Below are 22,836 nucleotides of genomic sequence, written 5' to 3'. Positions count from 1 at the left end.
AGTCTCAAGATTTTCCAAATCAAAATAACTAGTCTCAAGATTTTGATAATCAAAACACCTACTAGTCTTAAGATTTTCCAAATCAAAACACCTGGACTGAAGATTTCCCAAATCAAAACAGTCTCAAGATTTTGTTAATCAAAACACCTAGTCTCAAGATTTTCCAAATCAAAATAACTAGTCTCAAGATTTTCCAAATCAAAATAGCTAGTCTCAAGATTTTGTTAATCAAACCACCTAGTCTCAAGATTTTCTAAATCAAAATAACTAGTCTCAAGATTTTGTTTATCAAAACACCTAGTCTCAAGATTTTCCAATTCAAAACTAATCTCAAGCTTTTGTAAATCAAAATAGCTAGTCTCAAGATTTTCCAAATAAAAATAACTAGTCTCAAGATTTTCCAAATCAAAATAGCTAGTCTCAAGATTTTGTTAATCAAAACACCTAGTCTCAAGATTTTCCAAATCAAAATAACTAGTCTCAAGATTTTGTTTATCAAAACACCTAGTCTCAAGATTTTCCAAATCAAAACAACTAATCTCAAGATTTTGTTAATCAAAATAGCTAGTCTCAAGATTTTCCAAATAAAAATAACTAGTCTCAAGATTTTCCAAATCAAAACACCTGGACTGAAGATTTCCCAAATCAAAACAGTTAGTCTCAAGATTTTGTTAATCAAAACACCTAGTCTCAAGATTTTCCAAATCAAAATAACTAGTCTTAAGATTTTCCAAATCAAAATAGCTAGTCTCAAGATTTTCCAAATCAAAATAAGTAGTCTCAAGATTTTGTTTATCAAAACACCTAGTCTCAAGGTTTTCCAAATCAAAATAGCTAGTCTCAAGATTTTGTTAATCAAAACACCTAGTCTCAAGATTTTCCAAATCAAAATAAACTAGTCTCAAGATTTTGTTTATCAAAACACCTAGTCTCAAGATTTTCCAAATCAAAACAACTAATCTCAAGATTTTGTTAATCAAAATAGCTAGTCTCAAGATTTTCCAAATAAAAATAACTAGTCTCAAGATTTTGTTTATCAAAACACCTAGTCTCAAGATTTTCCAAATCAAAATAACTAGTCTTAAGATTTTCCAAATCAAAATAGCTAGTCTCAAGATTTTCCAAATCAAAATAAGTAGTCTCAAGATTATGTTTATCAAAACACCTTGTCTCAAGGTTTTCCAAATCAAAATAGCTAGTCTCAAGATTTTGTTAATCAAAACACCTAATCTCAAGGTTTTCCAAATAAAAATAAACTAGTCTCAAGATTTTGTTTATCAAAACACAGTCTCAAGGTTTTCCCAATCAAAATAGCTAGTCTCAAGATTTTGTTAATTGAAACACCTAGTCTCAAGATTTTCCAAATCAAAATAACAAGTCTCAAGATTTTGTCTATCAAAACACCTTGTCTCAAGATTTTCCAAATCAAAACAACTAATCTCAAGATTTTGTTAATCAAAATAGCTAGTCTCAAGATTTTCCAAATAAAAAATAACTAGTCTCAAGATTTTTGAAATCAAAACACCTAGTCTAAAGATTTCCTAATCAAAATCATGTAGCCTCAAGATTTTTCTAATCAAAATAACTTCGTCTTAGATTTTCGTAACTAAACACCCCCGGGTAAACACCTTAAGTTTATTCGGCTTAATAGGCAAAAATTGTTGGGCGCAGCACCTACGCTAGTTGTGTGTTCCGTAATGATTTACAGGCACACACTTATATGAATTTAGACAAACGTAAGTTGTGACTTTATTGATGCACGCAGCAACAAAAAACAAATAATTTGCGCCTATTATAAACCTAACAAACTTGGTCTTGAAATATGTTGTATCTTCTTTTTAAGGTATTTATCACTGGATCTAATAACGGAATTCCAAATTTAATTACACATCACAATCTATTCCATTTCGGTCAAGTTCAGGTTGTTCAACAACTTTTCAAGCTGAAACAGGTCTTAGGGAAGAAAAAATATTTTCCTTTCATTATAAACAATTAATCTGAATGAAAGGGCAATTTAAGCAAAATCATTGTATAAATCCTAAACTGGAAAGTTAAGGCAATTTCATTCGGGCATTTTATGCAATTCGCTGTCGTAGTGCACGTTAGAATATGGGTCAACTGGATTGAAATGGGGGTGCTTATAGAGTAGTCGCTCAAATATTCTTCAGTGGGTACGTTTTAGATCGAATACGGTAATTCAATAAAGGAACCCAACAGTTTCTGAAAGCCAATCTTCAATTTTAAAGAATCTTGGCTTGACGGCAGAAAGTAAGGGTTTCCATAGGAACTGATACCTGAAATCATTGACCAGGTTGATTTTGATGTACAATTTGGGAATTCCTTGTTGCATTTTATTACCAATGCATTTCTTTTATTAATTATTAATACTTGACTCAAAATAAAGACAATTCAATACATTATTATCTTTCTGAAAAGCAAGCTTCTTTTTTTATTTCTTTCATCCATGTAAAAATATCCAGTATAACAAGGTCTCCAACCAACCCTTACCCCGATGAGAAAAATATTACAATTTACAACCTTACCAGTCTTCTTTGGTGTCCGTATAAGACTGTTTACAAATTCAAACTTCATAATTCAGGGGGAATTTAACTAACCAAATACTTGTAACAATTTCAACACCATTGTTGTAGCTTTTTTAATGTGCTTTTCCTTATATAACTTTAAAAAAATTATCGTCTAGTAAAAACTACTTTACAGGTTCATAAAATAAAAAGGGAAAAAATGTTTTGAACATTTTTGGAAAGAAAAGATTGATTGAAATAGGCAAATAACTAGTGTACACCTGGTATGACTTTCTTGGTCAATATTAATATTTTGCTTGATTATAAATATCACAATTGGTAAGCTTGGATTTCCATTGTTAATTAATTACAAAATAAAATTCCAAATTTCTACCATAGTTTGTATATAGCCTCTTTGGAAGTACACAACAAAAAGGTGGGTTTTTAAAAATAGCTGTGATCAGCTTGAGACTGGTATTATTTACACATTACGAGCTGGTACTCTTTCTGTCTGCTTAACTGATCCAAGTTTTACAGTTTTTTAACATTAAGATCATACCCATCTTCTTGATGCTGATCATAATATACATGGCAGGCTTTCCCATATACTCTCATCTCCATAGTCCCCTTAGCTAATTGGGGTGTGATAGTTAGTACCCAATACAAGTGCCAAGTTCATTCATGTAACAATTCAATTAACCATGCCTGGGTGATGAGGTCGTATGTGGGAAATTCTACGAGTTAGTGGGGTGCACAGATACAGAATCATTGGGCATCTCCTTAATACAACATTCCCAATTTATCCTTAAAAAACATCCCGATACGTAATACATGTAGACAAGCAACAATTTCACCAAATACACAACAATTGGTAGGTAGAGTACAAACTTAGGCTACATTTTTTGATCCCTCTAATTTAAATTACACAATTTTGTCGAAATACTGTAACAAAGCAACAAATTCTCGACACCACTACGTGGATAAAATTCGCAATACATTTCGCCTAAATTCATAATGCTTTGACAAACGTGTTAAACTAGCTACAGTAAATTATGTGCGACACACTCAACATCTGGAATTAGTTTATACAGAATGTCGTCTAATTGCAAGAATGCCTATGTTGTAAACTTTGTTCAATCCAAGGTGGCATCCTTAATGGAATCATTTTGAAATTGGCTATTTCAGTTGTAGAAATACATATACAAATGGAAAACATGACCTTAATCTCCCACACAGGGGGTATAGATTTCAAACTAAGTCGCCCATTCAGGAAATCCCATTTGAAATTCACACTTCCTGTGTATTAGTTTAAGGTTATATCTTCTATAGAGTGTGTATAGATTTCAACTGTAAAACCCCAATCCAGAGGAAACTGATGGAAAAGAGAAAGCTCATTTTGAAGTAAGTTTGATGCTCTTGCAGTTAAGTAAGCTACCCTTATTCCCTGCCTACTTACAGCATGTTCAATTTAAGAACATTCCAACACATTTATCCAAAGCTTAGGTATTCCCTACAACATTGTCTAACAGTCGTAAGAAAACTACGGGAATAGAAATAATGCAGCATATCGACGCATATCTGAGTAATAAAAGAAAACTAACACTTGGTAATATACTCGAGCTTACAATATGGCTAGGCCATGAACACTTGAAGTGTGCTGTTATCACTATGGGTTAGTCCAGTTGAAATCCATACACCCCCTGTGGAAGACATGAACTTAATATTCCACACAGGGGGTGTAGATTGCAAATGTAGCAACCCAACTGTTTGGTTAGCGTATTATATAATCATTCTAGTCGGTTCTAGTTCATAGTTGCAGATATGGTCCCCCCTAAACACAACTGATGATTGTCATCCCCCTCGTCTAGTTGATTGGTAGAGTTTAAAACAGTTTCCCCGAGTGTGCCCGAACACTGCAGAAAATTAAAAACAATACAAGAAATAATGAGTTAATAAGGGGTATTTATAAAAAGAATATTTGGTGAGACGGTATTCAATTGATGTTTTGTCCACATCCCACAATACACTGCAATGAGAGCAAAACCCTGCACGTTTATAGGCGTTTCTTGCGACTCAGCAGAGACAAAGTTTCAGTCCTGGCACTGTGTATTATGGGAAATGTGCAAATGGCCAATTGGGCTATTCCAGTTGAAATCCATTCACCCTATGGAAGACATGCCATTAATCTTCCACACAGAGTGTGAATTTCAAATAGGGTTACCATTTGAAATCTACACCCCCTGTGTGGGAGATTAAGATTATGTCTTCCATAGGGTGAATTTCTGCTGAAATATCCATTTGCGGTTATCAATTCAAAATAGCACTATGAATGTTTGTGCAATGCATGTTTGAACTCGCACTCAAAGAGTACCAAGTTTCCAGAGGAAAAACATAAATCATTAAAATACAAAAAATTAGTTGTTCAGCAACACTTGCATGATGAAATAATTATGGTCAAATCCACATGTGTTCAAAAATCTTTTGATACCGGTACCTCTTAATACATTTTACACAGGTATTCCACAATCCACAAGCCTCAAGTAGTTTTCAAATCATAATTCATTACAGTTTTCAGTAAATATTTGATCCAGGTACACAAAGATGTTTACATTGAGATCCAATGAAGTAAATTGAGTCGCGGTCACAAGGTTTATGAGAACTTCCAGGATACATTCTAAGAGAAAATTTCCCCCCCTTATTATTTTAGACAAAAATTTGTATCAAGAAATTAAATAATTATAAACATCTGACTCACTTTGCTTCATCAAATTACATTGTTATGTATGACATGAATAGAACTGTGTTCTGAACTGGCAACAGAAGAAATACATTTCCCATCAACTGTACATACATACATTGGAAAAAGTACATTTTCATACAGAAATATAGTATCCAAACAGTTTATATAGTAACTGCATTTACAGAACTTGTCAAGATAGAAAGTTACACTGGGTACATTCGTGCAAAATTGTGAAGCCTTTGTCATCTGACCACTTCTGACAAAACGCTTAACCTGACAGTGACATACCCGATGGAAAGCATCTTTATTTAGCCTATCTCTACAAACATAACAATTATAATGAGGATGCCAATTGTGAAGTTTGAATTTTGAGATTTAACACATTAAGGTGGTACTACACCCACTGATAAATTTTGTGACTAATTTTGCATTTTCCTCAAAAAATAACTATACACTGGTAACAAAAGTTATGTATATTATAGGTGCAGCGAATCCAACTATTTCACTGAAATTTCAGTGATTCAAGATAAATGGTTCATTATATATGTTAAAAAAATGATGTACATTCTGACAGTACCTCTTTTCTTATCATAAATAACGTACCGCTTGTCTTGTTTCACTGAAATTCCAGTGTAGTAACTGGATTCCTTGCCCCCTATAATATAAATAACTTTTGTTACCAGTGTGTTATTATTTTTTGAGAAAAATGCAAAATTAGTCACAAAATTTATCAAGGGATGTAGTAACACCTTAAAGCATATCTTATAACATAGAAAGCACTTTTTTGGAACATATCTAATAGTTTTCTTAATCAGTCACTTTTTATACAAAAAATAAGTAACATCGGTCTACTAATGCTCAGCTCATAATAGGCATGACTCGCATCATCATGGATTGATACAGAATGGTGTACAAACAGCTGAGCGTAGCACCTACGCGAACTGCGTAATGCGTGACTGACGCATCATGCTTTGTGAATTTACACCTGTGTAAATTGATACCTCATTGGTGAATGCATGAACAAATCCGACTAATTCTCACCTATTACAAGCCGATCATTAAAATATGTAACAATAATTCTTACATTACTACAATATTTGTACTTTATATTACTATCAAAAGATTCAAAATATACAGCATGAATTTCTTTCTCTGTGAAAACCAAGAAAACAGTAGGTCTCAAAGCTTGCAATATAATTTTAAAATCCCATCCAATCAGAATGCGGTTTTCCAATTATTATTTTTGTTTCATTATTTCCGATACAAACTCAGTCCAAATAAGCTTGCATTTTTTACACATGAAATATTTCACCTATATATTGATGAGTACGGCAGACAGCCAAATCCATATTCGTATTTTGGTATTTTCTTGTTATGCATGAAGCACCTGGTGGTCTGAGACATACTATTTTTTTTACAAATGTTTGGTTTCACAAATTTGAAGTATAATGATAGTATCCCATCAAAAAGCTATGATTACAATAAAGGTATTGCAGGATATAAAATCAAATGATTTGTTCATTCTATCAACATGCTGCATGCATCAAAATGATTGCTACCAACCAGTCTCCCAAATTCTCTTCATCCAGAGATTAAGGGCAACACCAGAGACAATACCTTACACTTCACACAATGCATTTTTTCCCTGTACCGACTTGCATCATAATACCTCAATTGCAAGATCGGGATGAGCTCTGTTAATTGAGTAGATTTTTGTCACTATTCACCCATTGCACAGTTCCGCCATATGCGAGGAGAGCCTCGATCTGTCAGCATGAATGGGAATTGAACCAGTCATATTACATTGTGTAAAGTTACCTAATAATTCCTTTCATGTCTATTGCCAGTTCGAGGCTCTCCCTGCATGGAACCATGATGGAACCATGCAATAGGCGAATTGACCTATGATGCACTGAATAGCAAATCAGTACAGGGAAGAAATGCATTGTGGGAAGTATTAAGTTATATTGTCTGGGTCAACACTACCACATACAAATGCAAAAGAAATCCATACATTTTGAGGAAATTTCAAAATTAATTCCGGTCATCAAAAGACCCGATTCTGCAATTGGAAAATGCATGGTTTTCAAACAACAACCAATCAGATTGGTAGCAATCATTTTTTAATACAGCCTGTAAAACTAAAACGATTTAGGCGACAAAAAAAAAAAAATTACGGGCGGTAAGTACGGTTGGTCAGTCTGAATTTTAAAAAAAATTTAACCCTAAAATATCACCAAGAACTTCCAAAAATTTGATAATTTTTTGCAAAAAATGTTCTGAAGTTTAAATCTAAATTTTGTCCAAAAAAAACTGCCAATGCAAAATCTGGGCCGGTCGGGCCCTGTAAAACAAGTTTGTTTTTGTCGCCATAACATTAAATGCAATGTGTACTCCTTGCTTGGTTCTGCCATATGCTTGAGAGCCTTGACTATGTTTTTCCTAGAGTAGTGGCCAGTAATAGCAAATGGGTTATTCCAGTTGAAATCCAGACATCCCTATTGAAGACATGAAATCCTGCACACAGGAGGTGTAGATTTCAAATTAAGTCGCCCACTCGAATGACCCTATTTGAAATTCACACCCCCTGTGTGGAAGAATTAAGGTCATGTCTTCTATACAGGGGGTGTATGGATTTCAACTGGAATAGCCAAATTGGACAAACTTTGAAGGAACATCAAAGCCACCCACAAAAAACCTTATTTTTGAGTTACAAAATCACAGCAGCGGAGAATGGAAAACGCAGCTTTATTTTGAAAAAGGAAAAAATGCCCTAAATTTCCATCTTTCCTCCCTGTTACCAGTTTAAGGCTTTTCACACTTATGGCAAAACCCTACAAGGGGCATATAGCACGCACCAGTGTTAGGTTCTGGATTGTGTTTCATTTACAATTGAGCAGTAGCAGCAGCTAAATGATATTTTACCTACATACTACAGTAGAATGTGTCTCCCAACACCATGAGTTAAGATTTTAAAGATGCGTCCCCGCAGCACCAAGGGTTAGATGCGTGTCCCCAAAAGCCAACCATGAGAGCTAGGGTTAGGTATGTAATGTGTGTGCGTTCCCACTGCAACCATTTGTGAGGTGGAGTTAGCTCCGCACCGCCCTGATGGCAGACAGTGATTTTATGTTTTCTGGCTTTGACAACAACAAAATCACTAGTCTTCCACAGGGAGATGGGAAAAAAGGTGTTAGCATGGTAAGATGAAGATGATGAGGTTAGAGTAGTCAGTAGTGATGAGTTATATTATGGCGAGTTATCCCAAAAGCCAATGGAGTGAGTTATCCCAAAACCAATTGGTAGCGGTCAAACGTGGTTATTGCTGGCATTAGTGGTTTATCTTCAACACTGCATTTTAGATATTCACAATTGTTTTGGATGTAATGTAACATTATTTTATTCTTGCCCAACCCCAAAATCACTATTTTTTCCCCAGAAATTGATTTTGATGTAAATTTGGTGCAACTGTTGCTGAAGATATTAACAGAAACATTGTGAATTTCTTTATTATGCAGTGTTCAAGATATGAAATCAAAGCTGAGGTTAGTATTCAATTCATTATGTATCATTCTCATTTGAAGTTTAAAAATGTAATGCCATCTGCGCTGCAATATTATGTTGGCTACTTGAGATCACAATTTCTTTATGCCATCACTAACTTCTATAAATGCCGGTTAAGGGGGTACTACACCCCTGTGGTAAATTTGTGACTAATTTTGCATTTTTCAAAAAATAACTACACACTGGTAACAAAAGTTATGTATATTATAGGGGCAAGACATCCAATTACTTCAATGAAATTTCAGTGATTCAAGACAAGTGGTTCATTATGTTAAGAAATGAGGTACATTCTAGCGGTACCTCTTTTCTTATCATAAATAACGTACCGCTTGTCTCGAGTCACTGAAATTCCAGTGTAGTAATGGGATTCCTTGCCCCTATCAGATACATAACTTGTGTTACCACTGTGTTATTATTTTTTGAGAAAAATGCAAAAATAGTCACAAATTTACCAAGGGGTGTAGTACCACCTTAAATGGTATACAATGAAGTAGAAGTTAGCGCTGAGGTTAAGAAATCACGATCTCAACCATCTACTTTGATGGGATGAATTTTGCTTTAATACATCGTCTATGTACTTTGCAAGTTGACATGCGTATTTGAAGCCAATTCAAATGAGAATGCTACAGCAACTACAAGAAGTCTGCCCATACCAACAAAAGTTGGATAGAATTTTCACTGGTAATTCCAGTTGAAATCCATACACCCCCGTAAGGAAATGGCAATCATCATCTTCCAAACAAGGGTTGTGAATTTCAAATGGAGCTACCTGAATGGGCGACTCCATTTGAAATCTACACCCCCTATGTAGAAGATGAAGGTCACATCTTCCATATGGGGTGTTTGGATCATAACTAGAATAGCCCAGTATGAATGAAAGCCAGTCGCTGTCAAATGAAACCAATTCTCTCACTCCTGCTGTTACATGCAGACTTCTTTAAGCACCTGCTTGTCCGTTATTCGATGACAAATAACTGACAAGCCAGTGCTGGCATTTCAAAATTATGTGCATGAAAATGGAATTAGCTATGTTAGCATTAACTTCAATTGTTGATTTTCTACTTTTTCAAACTAAAAGGCAATGCAATGTTTTGGGAAGCAAATTACCTACCTTCATCACACTTTTTTTTCCTTCAAAATTAGCATATTTAATTAAGTTTTTCCTAGTTAGAATAAACAATGTCAACTTGGGAATGATAATACATCCACCAATGTATATTGAACTGTCTGCCGATTGTCACAGAACTCAAAAATTCTCATTTCTAAACATCATTCCTGAAGGAACCACAATATAAACTTCTAAATGTAAACACCCTACTATAACACTGAACCTGTGTGGATCAGTTGGAGAACATACATATTGATTCCCTAACATTGCATTGCCAATACATGCTTTGCTATAAATCCCAATCACCTCACACTCAATGTTCAAGCTTGTTGACATGATGCCACCCTAGCAAAAACAAACTCCCCACTTGAGAAACGTTTCAAATTTCCACCTCTTGGATTATCCACGCACATTCTCAACAACATGAACCTCTTTTGGGGCTCTGGTTGAGCGTGTCATCTATCCCAATTCAAAATAATAAAATATCATCACGAGATCGAGTAAACACGGCTTATACGTGTAAATTGCATGGCATATTTGAACTGTGAAACCTCGAGCAATGTTGCACCCATTTTCTAAAAAAGAAAACCTATGCTATATAACATCACGTCCGTACAAGCAGGAACATGTCAACCGTACTATAAATCCTTAGCAGAAACAACATTGGGAAATGAACAACATGAATAAACATAGTGTCCTCCAGTGACGAGCTACGACCTGACAACATTAAAGCCGTCTCTAGTCGATTGTAATATATGCAGCACACACAGAGCATAAGAAGAAACTATGTTTATTTTTCATAAATAGTAAAACGTTCCCGTGTGTAAACGATTAATGAAGACATGCTCTCTCCTAATTGCTATTTATATATTTGCATTTAAACTGCTAAAACCTTTTCAATAATATAATACACACAATTTGAAGCGGAATATTTTATATAAAACAAAAGTCCCTATGTGTATTTGATCGAGATATGAGTTTTATTAAAACCGACAAGAGTCAGTAAAAATCCCATTAACACTTTTCGAAATCCCATTAATTTAACGCTTATCATGTTGCCAAAAGCCCATGCATAAGAAGGCTCAGTTATAATTACACATTATCTGGAAACGACTTGTGGCTTGTTGGAAAAAACAAAAACCTGGTTTGTTCCATTTTGATAGTAATTGGTTACTTAGAGATGGAAAAATCGGTTCAGGGCACAAACATATTTTGCCAGTGCACTTAAAACTGTAAACTTCACCTCAAGAAACAACATTTTCCCTGTTTCTTGTTTAGCGGTTAAAAATCCATGCACATGCAAAGTGTTGCTGTTCCAATTAATGTAAAAGTGGTTATTTTCGTGCTGCATTTATTTTTGCCTTTTTCATGCTCTTCTAAAAGCTTGCATTCCCCCTCCCCCTGAAAGAGTTTATTTGTCATGTTAAATCAGTGTATAAATAACTTGAAATTACATCAGCAATGCAAGCAATGTTAGGAATTAATACACCAAGAAAAACAAAAATAGCGCGAAAATAACCACATTTACAGTTTCCCCCTTACATAAATTAGCTTAAAGCATGATTTTTTTAGCTTTGGTACTTCTCAGCTATTCATACATGCAAATCTACAGCTAGGCAGTGTTTACTAATCACTTATTTGAGTTGTTACCAATCGAGGGTAGCGGGACTTATGAGCACGGGGGAATAAATAGCACATGGAGTGGAAAATGCAGCGAGCTCAGCCACTATTGATATAACTCGTCCTAGTAATTAGGTAATTAGGTTATTTATTCGCAACAAAAAAAATCAACAAACTCTTTTCTTGCGGAAAGTGCAAGAACGTAAATTTTGTATCCACTTTTGGCTAGTATAACCTCATTTTGAAAGTGCAGTGCACTGAAGTGTTCAAATTACTGGGACTTTTAGGGATCGTCTCCGTTATTCAAAATAAATGTGACAAACATTTTGTTCAGGCATACTGGGTAATCACAGGCACTTAGGGCAATCAAGCGGGTGGGTTTTCTTTAAATACAAGTGATTTGTGCACACAAATATTTTCAAAATAGCATGTTTTTGGTTACAAACAAGCATGGGGAAAAAAAAAAAAAAATTGTGTGTTTTAGAATGATTTGGTTATGGGACATTGGCAATCAAGAACTTCATTGTTGGGTATGGTCTCTTAGAATGTGGTCATCGGTGGCATATCGGAGAAGAACTTCATATTGGGGATACTCTTCTGCGATTGATTTGTTAGTAGTTAAATTAACAGGGGCTATGCTTACTTATATAGGCCATATACATGACTGTTCTGCAGTAGTTTATCCCTAGTTCCTATAACCACCCGAGCCACCACCACCACCACCACCGCCCTGCTTGCCATAGCCTGATCCTTGCTTCACACTATAGGATAATTGGTGGAATAGAGGAGAAAACACATCAACGTCAAAAACATATCGGAAAAATCATATCATGTGATCGGACACGCAAGAGGGTATGCTAGAATGGGTGGAGGCAAAACATCGGAAAAATCATATCATGTGATCGGAGGATTTCTAGAATAGGTGGAGGCAAAACATATCGGAAAAATTCATATCATGGGATCGGACGCACTGGAGGATTCCTAGAATTGGTGGAAGCAAAACATATCGGAAAAAAATCATATCATGTGATTGGACACGCAAGAGGGTCTGCTAGAATGGGTGGAGGCAAAAACATCGGGAAAAATCATATCATGTGATCGGATGAAATATGGGTTGTGGTTGCTTTGTTGTGTGAGAAAGATGGATTGATAGAATGGTAGAATTTAAAAGATTTGTGGATGGATTGGTGGTTCTGATTAATAGCTGACTGGTACAGGATTAAAGGGCTATTCCAGTTGAAATCCATACACCCCCTATGGAAGACATGACCTCTATCTCCCACACAGGTGGTATAGATTTCAAAATGGAGTCAACCATTCAGGTAACCCCATTTGAAATTCACACTGCCAGTGTGGGAGATCAAGATCATGTCTTTCATAGGGTTATGGATTTCAAATGGAATATCCCAGTCCACCTTCTCTTGTTGATATACTGCTGCAACAGTGATGTATATATCCTTCATGGAGGGTGGGGTGGGGTGTTGGTTCCTGTATCCTCGTGAGGGGTGTGTCAGGATGTTTGTGTGTTATGTACATTTGTAAGGAGAATAAAAGTTCACAGAAAAATATTTCTTTTAAAGCAAGATTTGGGAGCCAGAATTGCAAAAATAATGAAAACATTCATAAACTAATTTTGAGAATATGAAGCTCTTTAAAAAAAAAGCCAAACCCAAAACAGATAGGTTTTCCTCTAGAGGGTTTAAAAACAAATTTGAAACACCAATCCGTGCTCATGCAAGGTGTGCACACAAATTTTGGTATAATCAGCCTGTGAAACATTCAGTATTTTGTTTATTTTTAACAAAACAGGGTCACAATGCCTGCAACATCAGTTTGGATGAAAGGGATAAATTTGATCCCTATTTTGACCAAATCTAGCAATCTTCCCCCCCCCCCCACCCCATGCATATGTATAAGGAAGGTTAGGCAGAGATGGAGAGACAAAATAATGATGATGCACATGGACAGGTGAGTGAATATGTCTGTGGTGGAAACTTTTTTCATGGCATTGATCCATTTCTTACAAAACCAATGTCAATTTATATTGAGCACTAGAAGAAAAACACGATTTTGGAAGCTACAAAAGGCACCTTGGTTTGATTACTTTTGGAAATGATCCCCCCCCTTCTGATAACAACAAATAATTTAGGGCCTGAATTTCTTTTTCAATTTTTGTAAAAAAAATTCTATATAACACAATTGCACCCAAAAAATGCAATTGCTGCCACAAATACAGTGATCATATTGCTCTCCGATGCTTAATATATCTTGGTAACCACCACACAAACCATTCACACTTATTATGATAATCATCTCTTTCAGGAAGGGAGTGACATATTGCCTTCATTATGGGCTATTCCAGATGAAATCCATACACCCCCTATGGAAGACATGACCTTAATGTTCAACACGGAGTGTAAATTCCTAACAGGGTTACCTGAATGGCCAACTCCATTTTAAATCTATACTCCCCCCATATGGAAGATTAAGGTCATGTTTTCCATAGGGGCACTGCCCTATAAGAGTAAGAAACAGCATCTATAACTTATTGATGTATGTTATTTTTCCAACACTTTATTCAAAGAATATTTGCCAAATAAATCTGCAAAAATATATGAAGTATATGAAATATTTAAATATGAAACTCCAGAATCTTCATTGTGTGTGCATGTTGACATTTCGACAAACCCTTTTCCCTGAAACTGAAAGATCATTTTAACACTCCCTCCCTCCTGAAAGAGACACTATCCGGTAAATTAGTATAATACACCATCTGACTACTCACCTGTGTTGGAGGAGATACTGTGCATTTGTGATCTGTTCTTGTGTGCCTGTGATGGTGATAATTCGGTCGTTTGATCCGGGCTGGGGCTCGTCGATCTTGATCTTGGCGTTGGAATCTTGTCGGATCTGCCTGATGCGCTGACCACCCTGACCAATGATTGATCCAGCCAACTGTGGGGGAAAGAAATAAATTTAAATAAAAAATGGTTAAATCATTCCAAATATATATATACTCCATGCAAAATGCCATTATCATTAAGAGTTGAAATCCATACAAGGGCTATTTCATTATAAATGACACGTTCACAAAAATGGCTTTTATCATATCTGGTTGATATAATTAGGGTGATAATGCAGTGTTATTAACTTAATTCTAAGTATGCCACAAACTAAAAGCTACATGAGCATTTTTACAGAATTCTGTCTATTTTTTGTATAAAAAAATTGCCAAAAGGTACATTTTTAACCCAATTTTGGAGTCCCATTTCATTTTGCCCATGTATTCTGAATTAATTCTTTGAAAAATTAGGTACATTCTATGGCAATGTGCTTGTTGCAATGAAAATATGATATGTGTGGAACATCATGCAAGTTGAATGGTGAAAATTGGTGCAAAAATGTTAAAATTCCGTAGATTCTTGCAAAATTGGCATTTTGCGTTAAATAAAAAAATGAGTGTCCTCTCCAATTCATGCCTCCATTTTTGTTAACATTAAAGCGGAAATATAAACCCTTACCCTACCTGTATAATCTGTGTTATATTACCAATTGATGGGACAGGGCACTGATTGAGGAATTCATTTATTTTACATACAGTAGACCACTTGTTCTTGATACCACAGTTCGCGTTAAAAATTTGTCCTCTCCAGAACTGAAGTTAATTACTAATTGTTGAAATAAGAAGGGTTATATCATAGAATGTGAAATTTGTAGAGGAAGAGTGGTCTTCCTTCTACCAAGGTGGCACATGATTTGGTATTTGTTGCATTTTGCAAGCCTGTATCCACGATTCTGTTTGCAATTTAACAAATGTCCTCTCCAGCACAATTATGTCATTTCCATGAATTGGTAAACAAACTAAAAAATAAAAATTTCAAAGAGCCAAACCTACAGGAAATTTTTGCATTTTATTGCAAATTATGCTTACAAACCACTTTAGTGTTCAAATTATTGTCCAGTTGTTGAGAACACATATGATATTATTCTGCATTGAACTTCGGTTAGCTAAAAATTGCAATATTCCTAATTTAACCAGAATATTAACCCTGTTTGTAGTGGATTTTAAATGCTGGGGATCTTTTATGCAATAATATTGATAGTTTCTTGTTAATGCAGCTATTTCTAAAGTTAAAGTATGCTTTATTATGTGTTAAAAATGTGTCCTATCCAGAACAAATGACACAGGAGGGTCTTTTATTTTAGGTTTTCCATGACTAGTACAACAGATTGACGCAGAATACTAACTTATGCATCAGTGTAGCTATTGGGCAGGACAAAATCTATTTCATGAATTTTTCATGTGAAGATAAAGTTTATCCTTAAAAATATGTAGTAATTTTGCACCATTTATCTGGATTAGTATCAATTTACTAATTGTTTTATATTGAAACTGGCATATTTAAGACACTGAAGTGTAAAGGAACATACAACAATTATTACAGACTAAATATGAATAAGTATGAACCCAATGTTGGTTACATATACTCTTTCAAAGTTGTGTATTAAATTGTTTAAAAAATGTCCCTCCAGACGGCAGCTATGTTTTACACAGCAAAAATTCAATTTAATTTTTTTAATGGTTCCTGAGGGTTTGACGCCTAATATTTTGAGAATTATTGACACACCATCTGAAATTTGAAATGATAATGAATTTGCATGAAATAAATGAGTTTGAATTTTGACCCCTTTTGGGACTCAATGTTGTCATTTATAATGAAATAGCCCACAACCCAATGGAAGACATGCCCTTTATCTCCTCACCGATTCAGGTAACCCCTTTTGAAATTCAAATTTTCTGTATGATAGATTAAGGTCATGTCTTCCTCAGGGGGTGTATGGATTTCAACTGGAATAGCCCAGTGTCGCATTTATATTGGTTATGCTCAAGAAGCATAGGGTATATCGCAACGACAGCCTTACAGAACATGTAATATCTCCCTGCACAACCCGAGTTGTGGAATATGCATATGATGACCTATTATAATACCAGAAATTGGGCAACTACGGGTGATTTTATCCGTTGCAGACAACCATTTTCAATGATCAACACGTTATTGAAACCACAAAGTGATTTCACTACAGGTAAATTAAGTAATTCTTGGCCAAGCTCGAACGTACCTGTTGCGTCCATGTAGCGTACTAAGCGTGTACACAATGTAAGGCATGTGTATGCTTTCTTATGTACTGCGCTATGTGCATGTGTGTTTATCACAGAGCCACTAGCATTCTGAGTGTTCAAACTTGGCCAAGTATTACTTAATTTACCTATAGTGAAATTGTACCAGTGCAGCTTGCAAAGGTTAGACAAAGGCTTAGGTGCAGTTGTATTCTATCATCGAATCATTTCTAATACTGTAGAAAAAAGCCACACAATTTGGATCCCCTTGTTTTGAAATTCATAATGTACAGCTCTTCTACAAAAATATTATCAAGACCTTTTGAAAGGCATGAGAGAACACTTAGCATCTTACATCTTTTGGTATGGTTACTTGTTGAGATGTGATTGGACCAGAATTGTCCATGCCACCTCCACCACCATATCCACCGTCATATCCACCGCCGCCGCCTCCTCTACCGCCACCGCCACCCATCTGACGAAGAAAAAAAATGTACGCAACACAGCGGTCAATGCAAATGAAGTAACTAGGAATGGTTCAAAAAACCACTTGACACTGATCAAAGATGCTAATAAGGGGAAATATTGGATTGTTAACCATGGGACTGAACTGGTGTGAACACTGGCATATTTTGGCAAAGACCTTTACTATATAGCGTTTGATACATGGGCTTGACAAGCTCAGTCAGCACAACTGATTACAACTGAGCACAACTGATTACCTGTATGCAGCCCGCCAACATGCACGCTCAAGGAATTGAACTTTGTAAACATGGCCGAGTCTGTACCAACAACGAAACATGTGAACATTGTCATCAGCTATAATCAAATATTAGTTTGTGTCTGATGTTATCTGCCAATCAATCAAACTTGGGCACAGCTTGATTACGAGTGACATGGTGATTTTGTTCCTGAAGGCAGCGGTAAAACAGCATGCCTTATGGTTAATTTTACACCTTCAAATATACAAACCATCTCAAACATTAGGTCTTGGTAATAGAAAACTTTCTTTCCTGAAGGCACCATGTCAACAATGCCTAGAAAAGTTGATCTTTACCTTCTTGAAGTACTGTAACTTATCGCTTTTTGCTGCTATCGACACTAGATGAATAAACCTTCCTTTTATAGTTTGATTAACAGTGACAGCAGACACAAACTAGACCTTATAATTCCACCTCAGATTCTAGTTTACTTGCCAGATTTGTTCATTTGCAGCAGGGGGAGCATGGTTATTGGGAATCTCAAAATATGAATGACTTAATGAAAATTGTCATCCTTTGTCCCAAAATATTTTCTGATAACCCAGCTGTCCATTCCCCTAATACAGATTATGAAAAAGTAAAAATCATTCTTACCAAATCATCTCCATAGCCACCATAGCCATCATCTCTGCAATTGACAAAAAGTACAAAACTATGTCATCAACTTTCCAAATAAGACATACAAATAAGAGATGATATATCACTATGGACTCTTTCTGAAATGCCAGTACACAGACTCCAGCCTGGGTTGCCAATTTAAGTCCATGGCATGGCTAAATCAACTAAAAATTATATTATACAACCTTCTCCCAACTACAGAATTGCAGTTATCAATTTTTGATTTTTTGATTTTGTTCTTTGAAACAAGCACATTACAAGTAAATCTAAATTGCTAAATGAACCCATGTTACATTACCTCTAAATGAACCTGTGTTACATTACATCTAAATTGCTAAATGATCTCATGTTACATTACATCTGCAGCAATGGATACTTGCAAGCCCTTCACATGTTAAAATACTTTTGTGGATAAATATTTTGGATATAGGTTGGAATTCATCTGTGTCACTGTGTCATATACTCTCTGGATATGGTGTTTTGTAAGGGTCACCTTGAAACCTGGGCTTATCCTTTGGGTAAAACTATACAGAATTGGCCTAACACAGAAATCATTATTCAAAGATAATACAGCTTCTTTTTTTTTCTTTTTTTTTTAACACTAATCCAACTCATGAATTTCTTGCAGGAAGGATAAACAGAAATCTGTCTTACCTGTCTCTGTCTCTGCCTGCCGCCACCGCCAAACATTCCACCTCCACCTCCACTGCCGCCAAACATTCCACCGCCACCTCTCCTTTGTCCACCACGTGGTCCACCCATACCGCCTCCCATACCTCCCATTCTTCCACCGCCACCATATGATCCACCACCACCACCACCACCAAATCCACCTCCTGGTCGTCCACCTCGCCCACCACGGCCTCCTCCTCCGAATCCACCGCCACCTCCAAGCGCATTCCTCGTCCACGCCCTCCACCACCACGCCCTCCACCAAAGCCTCCCCCGCCGCCATATCCACCACCGACACCTGGGGCGGGAAAGAGTAGCCGCCATACTCAAAGGAAAAATTCTCATCATAGTTGTATGGATCGTAGAGTTGGCTTGGACCCTTGATCGGTGTCTGTCCAAAAGAAAATATTTACATTGATTTACGATAAAGCTGGGATATTAGGAGAAATGCATTATAACATAGCGATCATACAAAGAAACATGATTAATGTTAAAACATACTGGTACAATTCTACTTGTTTTTAAAATATCTTGTAATCCATTAAGACTACTGAAATCATACTGGGTCACCACAAGATTTTGACAAAATAAGTATATTTAGCCGATTAGCTCCATGGACAGGGCATGATATTTATGTTTCAAGAAACGAGAAATTTCGCCATTAAGGTATAGCGAATCCAGTATGATAGCTGCCAGCTGCGTCACATCTCCCAAAATGACAATCTGCCAGGCGTAGGCCTCCGACTCATAGGATAATTACTCAGAAACCCACTCAACCACCAATTCATTAAAGGAAGCTTTTGGCTCGTTCGTGAGTAAAAACCATGAATTGTACAACTGCAGGCAACACATCATGCACGAGACACGACAGTCAGTCGCAATCGCCCCAGTTTCTCTGTCACAAGGCAATCTTACATGCCAAATACTTGAGTGCAAACAATTTTGCTTCCCTCCCAAGATGCTTTACATGCCAATATACGCAATCAAACTTAAATTACGCTTTGCATCGTACGAGGTGACAAATAAAAACCACCTGCCAAGTACCTATTTTTTTCACAACACCCACAAAATTACTGTTAAGGTTTATCATGACTTAAGCAGCAAAATGACTGCCATGAACCCAAATTTGGGCGACAATTTGGAATCGCACTCATCAGAATATAACTAATGAACGCAAGTAAACTGGGAGGCCTCAATGGCATGAGGGGGATTCTCGCATACATATTTGATACGCCACATCTACAAGGAACATCCACTATTTCCAGATTTTTTTTCTTCTCATGAGTACATAATATGCTTGGTTGCACTATGGACCACAATGGCCTCATTCCAGTGGCATAGTTCAATAACCTCAATTAAACAGTCATAGTGCAAAATTTGACCTCAAGTTACAGAATATGAGTTTTTGTACTCAAATTTTCAAAGGTCATTCAATGAATGTACAAATGTATTGGGGTTAAAGAACTGTGCTCTGATAGATGAACATGTTGTGGATCCTAGTGTTGGTCAAAATGAAATGTAATCTTACCACTTGAAGCAGCTCATTGATGGCCTTCATACACTTGGCGACGACCGACGTCTTACCCTTCATCATCACTACTCTATCTGTGGAGTGTGGGCACTGCTCGGAGAACACCTTGATGTTACACCCAGTTGTCTGCATAACCAAAGAAAAGAAAAACAAGATTGCTGATGGTTCCAAGTACGTACTTGTTTCGAATCAAGTTACAGGTCGGTTACTGTTTCTAGAACAAGTAACGCTATCAAATGGTGGCATAAAGAAGTTGTGGGTGGAAAAAACCACAGCAACATGATTTATAGTACTAAGATTCTATCAAGTGTACTGTTACTTCAGGGAATTCTGGTTTCCCAATTAATGCTACACATGGAATATCGGTACAGAACAGGTCGTTTGTTTTCAAAATATTTCCTAATGGAAATTCTGTCCAGAGGAGAGAGAAAATGTTGATGTTCTCAAGTTACTATTTATAATGGCATAAAAATCAAGAATAATGTAATTTGCAGACTGCAAACTGCCCAAATTGACAAAGTTTCGTGGTATTTCAGGTTTCTACTATTTCTCCTTTCCGGATAAGTGGATATATTGACTTTCTCGACAATAGGTTTTGCGCTTTCGTCAGATGAAGTCGGACACATCTGACGAAAGCTTGGATCACTCGCACAGGGACCAACCAGCTAACAGGATAACTCATTGTGTACTCGTAGCAGGGTCAGAATTTCGTTTCACTGTGCGAGAATCAATCTTGATTCTTGCAGAATAAATTTGCGGGGAATCATTTGATTCTTGCAAATCAACTTCTGTGTAAACTACAAAAGTTTGCGAGAATCAACTTTGATTCACGCAAATCTGTTTGAGAGAATCTTTGCGAGAATCGATTCACGGATACTCACCAAAATTCTGACCCTGCGTAGAAATACTATTTCTTCTTTATGGTATTTTTAGTTCAGATATGCCAACTAAAAATAGAATCTACCAAAATGTAACAAAATTTCCGGCGATTTTTTGCCAACACAATTTGATTACAACACTTACCTCACGGAATTCCTTAATTTTGAAGCCTGCTCTGCCGATGACAGCTCCGGCTTGACTCTGATGTACCAGCATACGCACTTCCACTTCAAAGTCATCATTTGGATTCTGTTGCTTATACTGTGAAAACCAAATGAAACATGAACAATGTTACTTTTTACAACAATGCAAGTCATTTCTTGATCAAAGTTATTCTTCTAGTCAAATCAACTTAATTCCATGTCACCTCATTTCTAAAGGGAAAGATAAGTCACAGCTCATTGTTACGCAAGTCTGCCATTTATGAACAATTGGCCATTCCATTTAAAATCCACATGCCCCCTGTGTTAGATTTAGGAAATATCTTCCACAGGGGGAATAATACAAATTTCAAATGGAAGACACACTTGGCAGCTCTATTTGAACTTCATTGAGAAATATTCAATCTGAATCTTCCACAGAGGGAGGGCAAGTTTCAAATAGAGTTGGTTATTGTGCTAATTTCATTTGAAATTCATACTCCCACTGTGGACAATAAATGGAATAGCAGAATGGTGAGTTGACTCATTAAATGAAACGCTAATTGGATTGTCACCCATGGGGCTCAAATCAGTGTTAACACAGACACATATTGGCAATTGTGCTACTCATTAGTTTAAACATCCATTCTCAACATTGCAACACAATTCAAATCACAGCTTCCTTGTCACCACCCCTTACATTCGTCACGATGTCCCAATAACGATACCAACCCCCGTCTCTCCCTACAGACACACGATAGCTGGTGATGTTGTGATTACTCCCCTCGGGCCTGCGGGGCTAGTATGACTTGGCTGACTGCAACATGAAACCTTCGCAAAACCTGGCAAACATGATGCTGCAAGCTATGGTGGTAACGTAACCACGGCCGCTCAGAAGACGATGACATCTACGAGAAGGCATCAAGTCACAACCACGTCGCACAAAAAATCTTTTTGACACAATTGGTTCGTTCCCATTTATTGACACTTGCAAAAACCGCTCATTATCACTGTAAACTACTTATCCTACAAACAACGCTATCGGGGCTGAATGAACAAGACTCTTTTTCATGTACATTATCAACGCTAATCTAAATGAACCAGCACTATCTGACAGTTACATGAATTTACAAGGAAAGCAAAAAATCGCAAATCTTGTGCTGAAGTTAAGGTTATCTCTAGGCTAAACAGCAATTTGATACGGCAACTTATCGAAATGGGCAATCTTTTTCATGTCAACTCGACGCCTGAATAGTTTTTACTGTAGTTTGAAACCCACTTTTTTTTATATCCATCCATTGCTGGAACTTACTTTTTATGTTTGTTTTTGCAACATTTCTCATGTGACCATCCCAGTGCGTCAGTTGCCTGATTAAGTTGTGACGGTATCAGATGCAACATAGCACATTACAAAAGTCAAGTTCCAGTTTACTATTGTCTCTTCAATTAACTTGGGACGTGGTTTTCCATTTGATTCATATATTGCTAGACCCGTGTACATAATATCAAAATTCTCACAATAAGCTCCACAATTTTGGGTGCTAGTTGATGTGCTTTTAAAT

At 36.3% G+C, this 22,836-nt stretch overlaps 2 protein-coding genes across 5 annotated transcripts in view; both read right to left on the bottom strand.

Annotated features, from left to right (window-relative positions):
* Positions 1-2,417: 2,417 nt before the first annotated feature.
* On the bottom strand, positions 2,418-21,350 carry LOC140144056 (uncharacterized). Its single transcript, XM_072165882.1, has 8 exons — positions 21,279-21,350; positions 20,309-20,381; positions 18,707-19,022; positions 18,029-18,062; positions 17,029-17,148; positions 14,340-14,509; positions 12,198-12,315; positions 2,418-4,435 (listed from the first exon to the last, which is right to left on the bottom strand). The coding sequence occupies exons 1-7, from the start codon at positions 21,348-21,350 to the stop codon at positions 12,240-12,242; spliced, it is 861 nt and encodes a 286-aa protein (XP_072021983.1). The 3' UTR covers positions 2,418-4,435; positions 12,198-12,239.
* LOC140144065 (heterogeneous nuclear ribonucleoprotein K-like) overlaps positions 18,741-22,836 on the bottom strand; it is a 202,442-nt gene continuing 198,346 nt past the window's right edge. For 2 of the 4 annotated variants that reach the window (XM_072165900.1, XM_072165901.1), the window contains exons 8-10: positions 21,279-21,395; positions 20,253-20,381; positions 18,743-19,115 (exon numbers count right to left, since the gene is read on the bottom strand). In XM_072165900.1, coding sequence (XP_072022001.1) covers positions 21,391-21,395 — 5 coding nt within the window. In that variant the 3' untranslated portion in view covers positions 18,743-19,115; positions 20,253-20,381; positions 21,279-21,390. Of the gene's footprint in view, positions 19,116-20,252; positions 20,382-21,278; positions 21,396-22,836 lie in introns of all 4 variants that reach the window. The other 2 variants (XM_072165897.1, XM_072165899.1) reach the window with 2 other exon arrangements.

This window comes from Amphiura filiformis, unplaced genomic scaffold, assembly GCF_039555335.1.
Source record: "Amphiura filiformis unplaced genomic scaffold, Afil_fr2py scaffold_38, whole genome shotgun sequence".
In the NCBI taxonomy this organism is placed as follows: domain Eukaryota; kingdom Metazoa; phylum Echinodermata; class Ophiuroidea; order Amphilepidida; family Amphiuridae; genus Amphiura; species Amphiura filiformis.
Note: the sequence above shows the minus strand (reverse complement) of the source record. Positions and strands in the feature narration are given on the sequence as shown.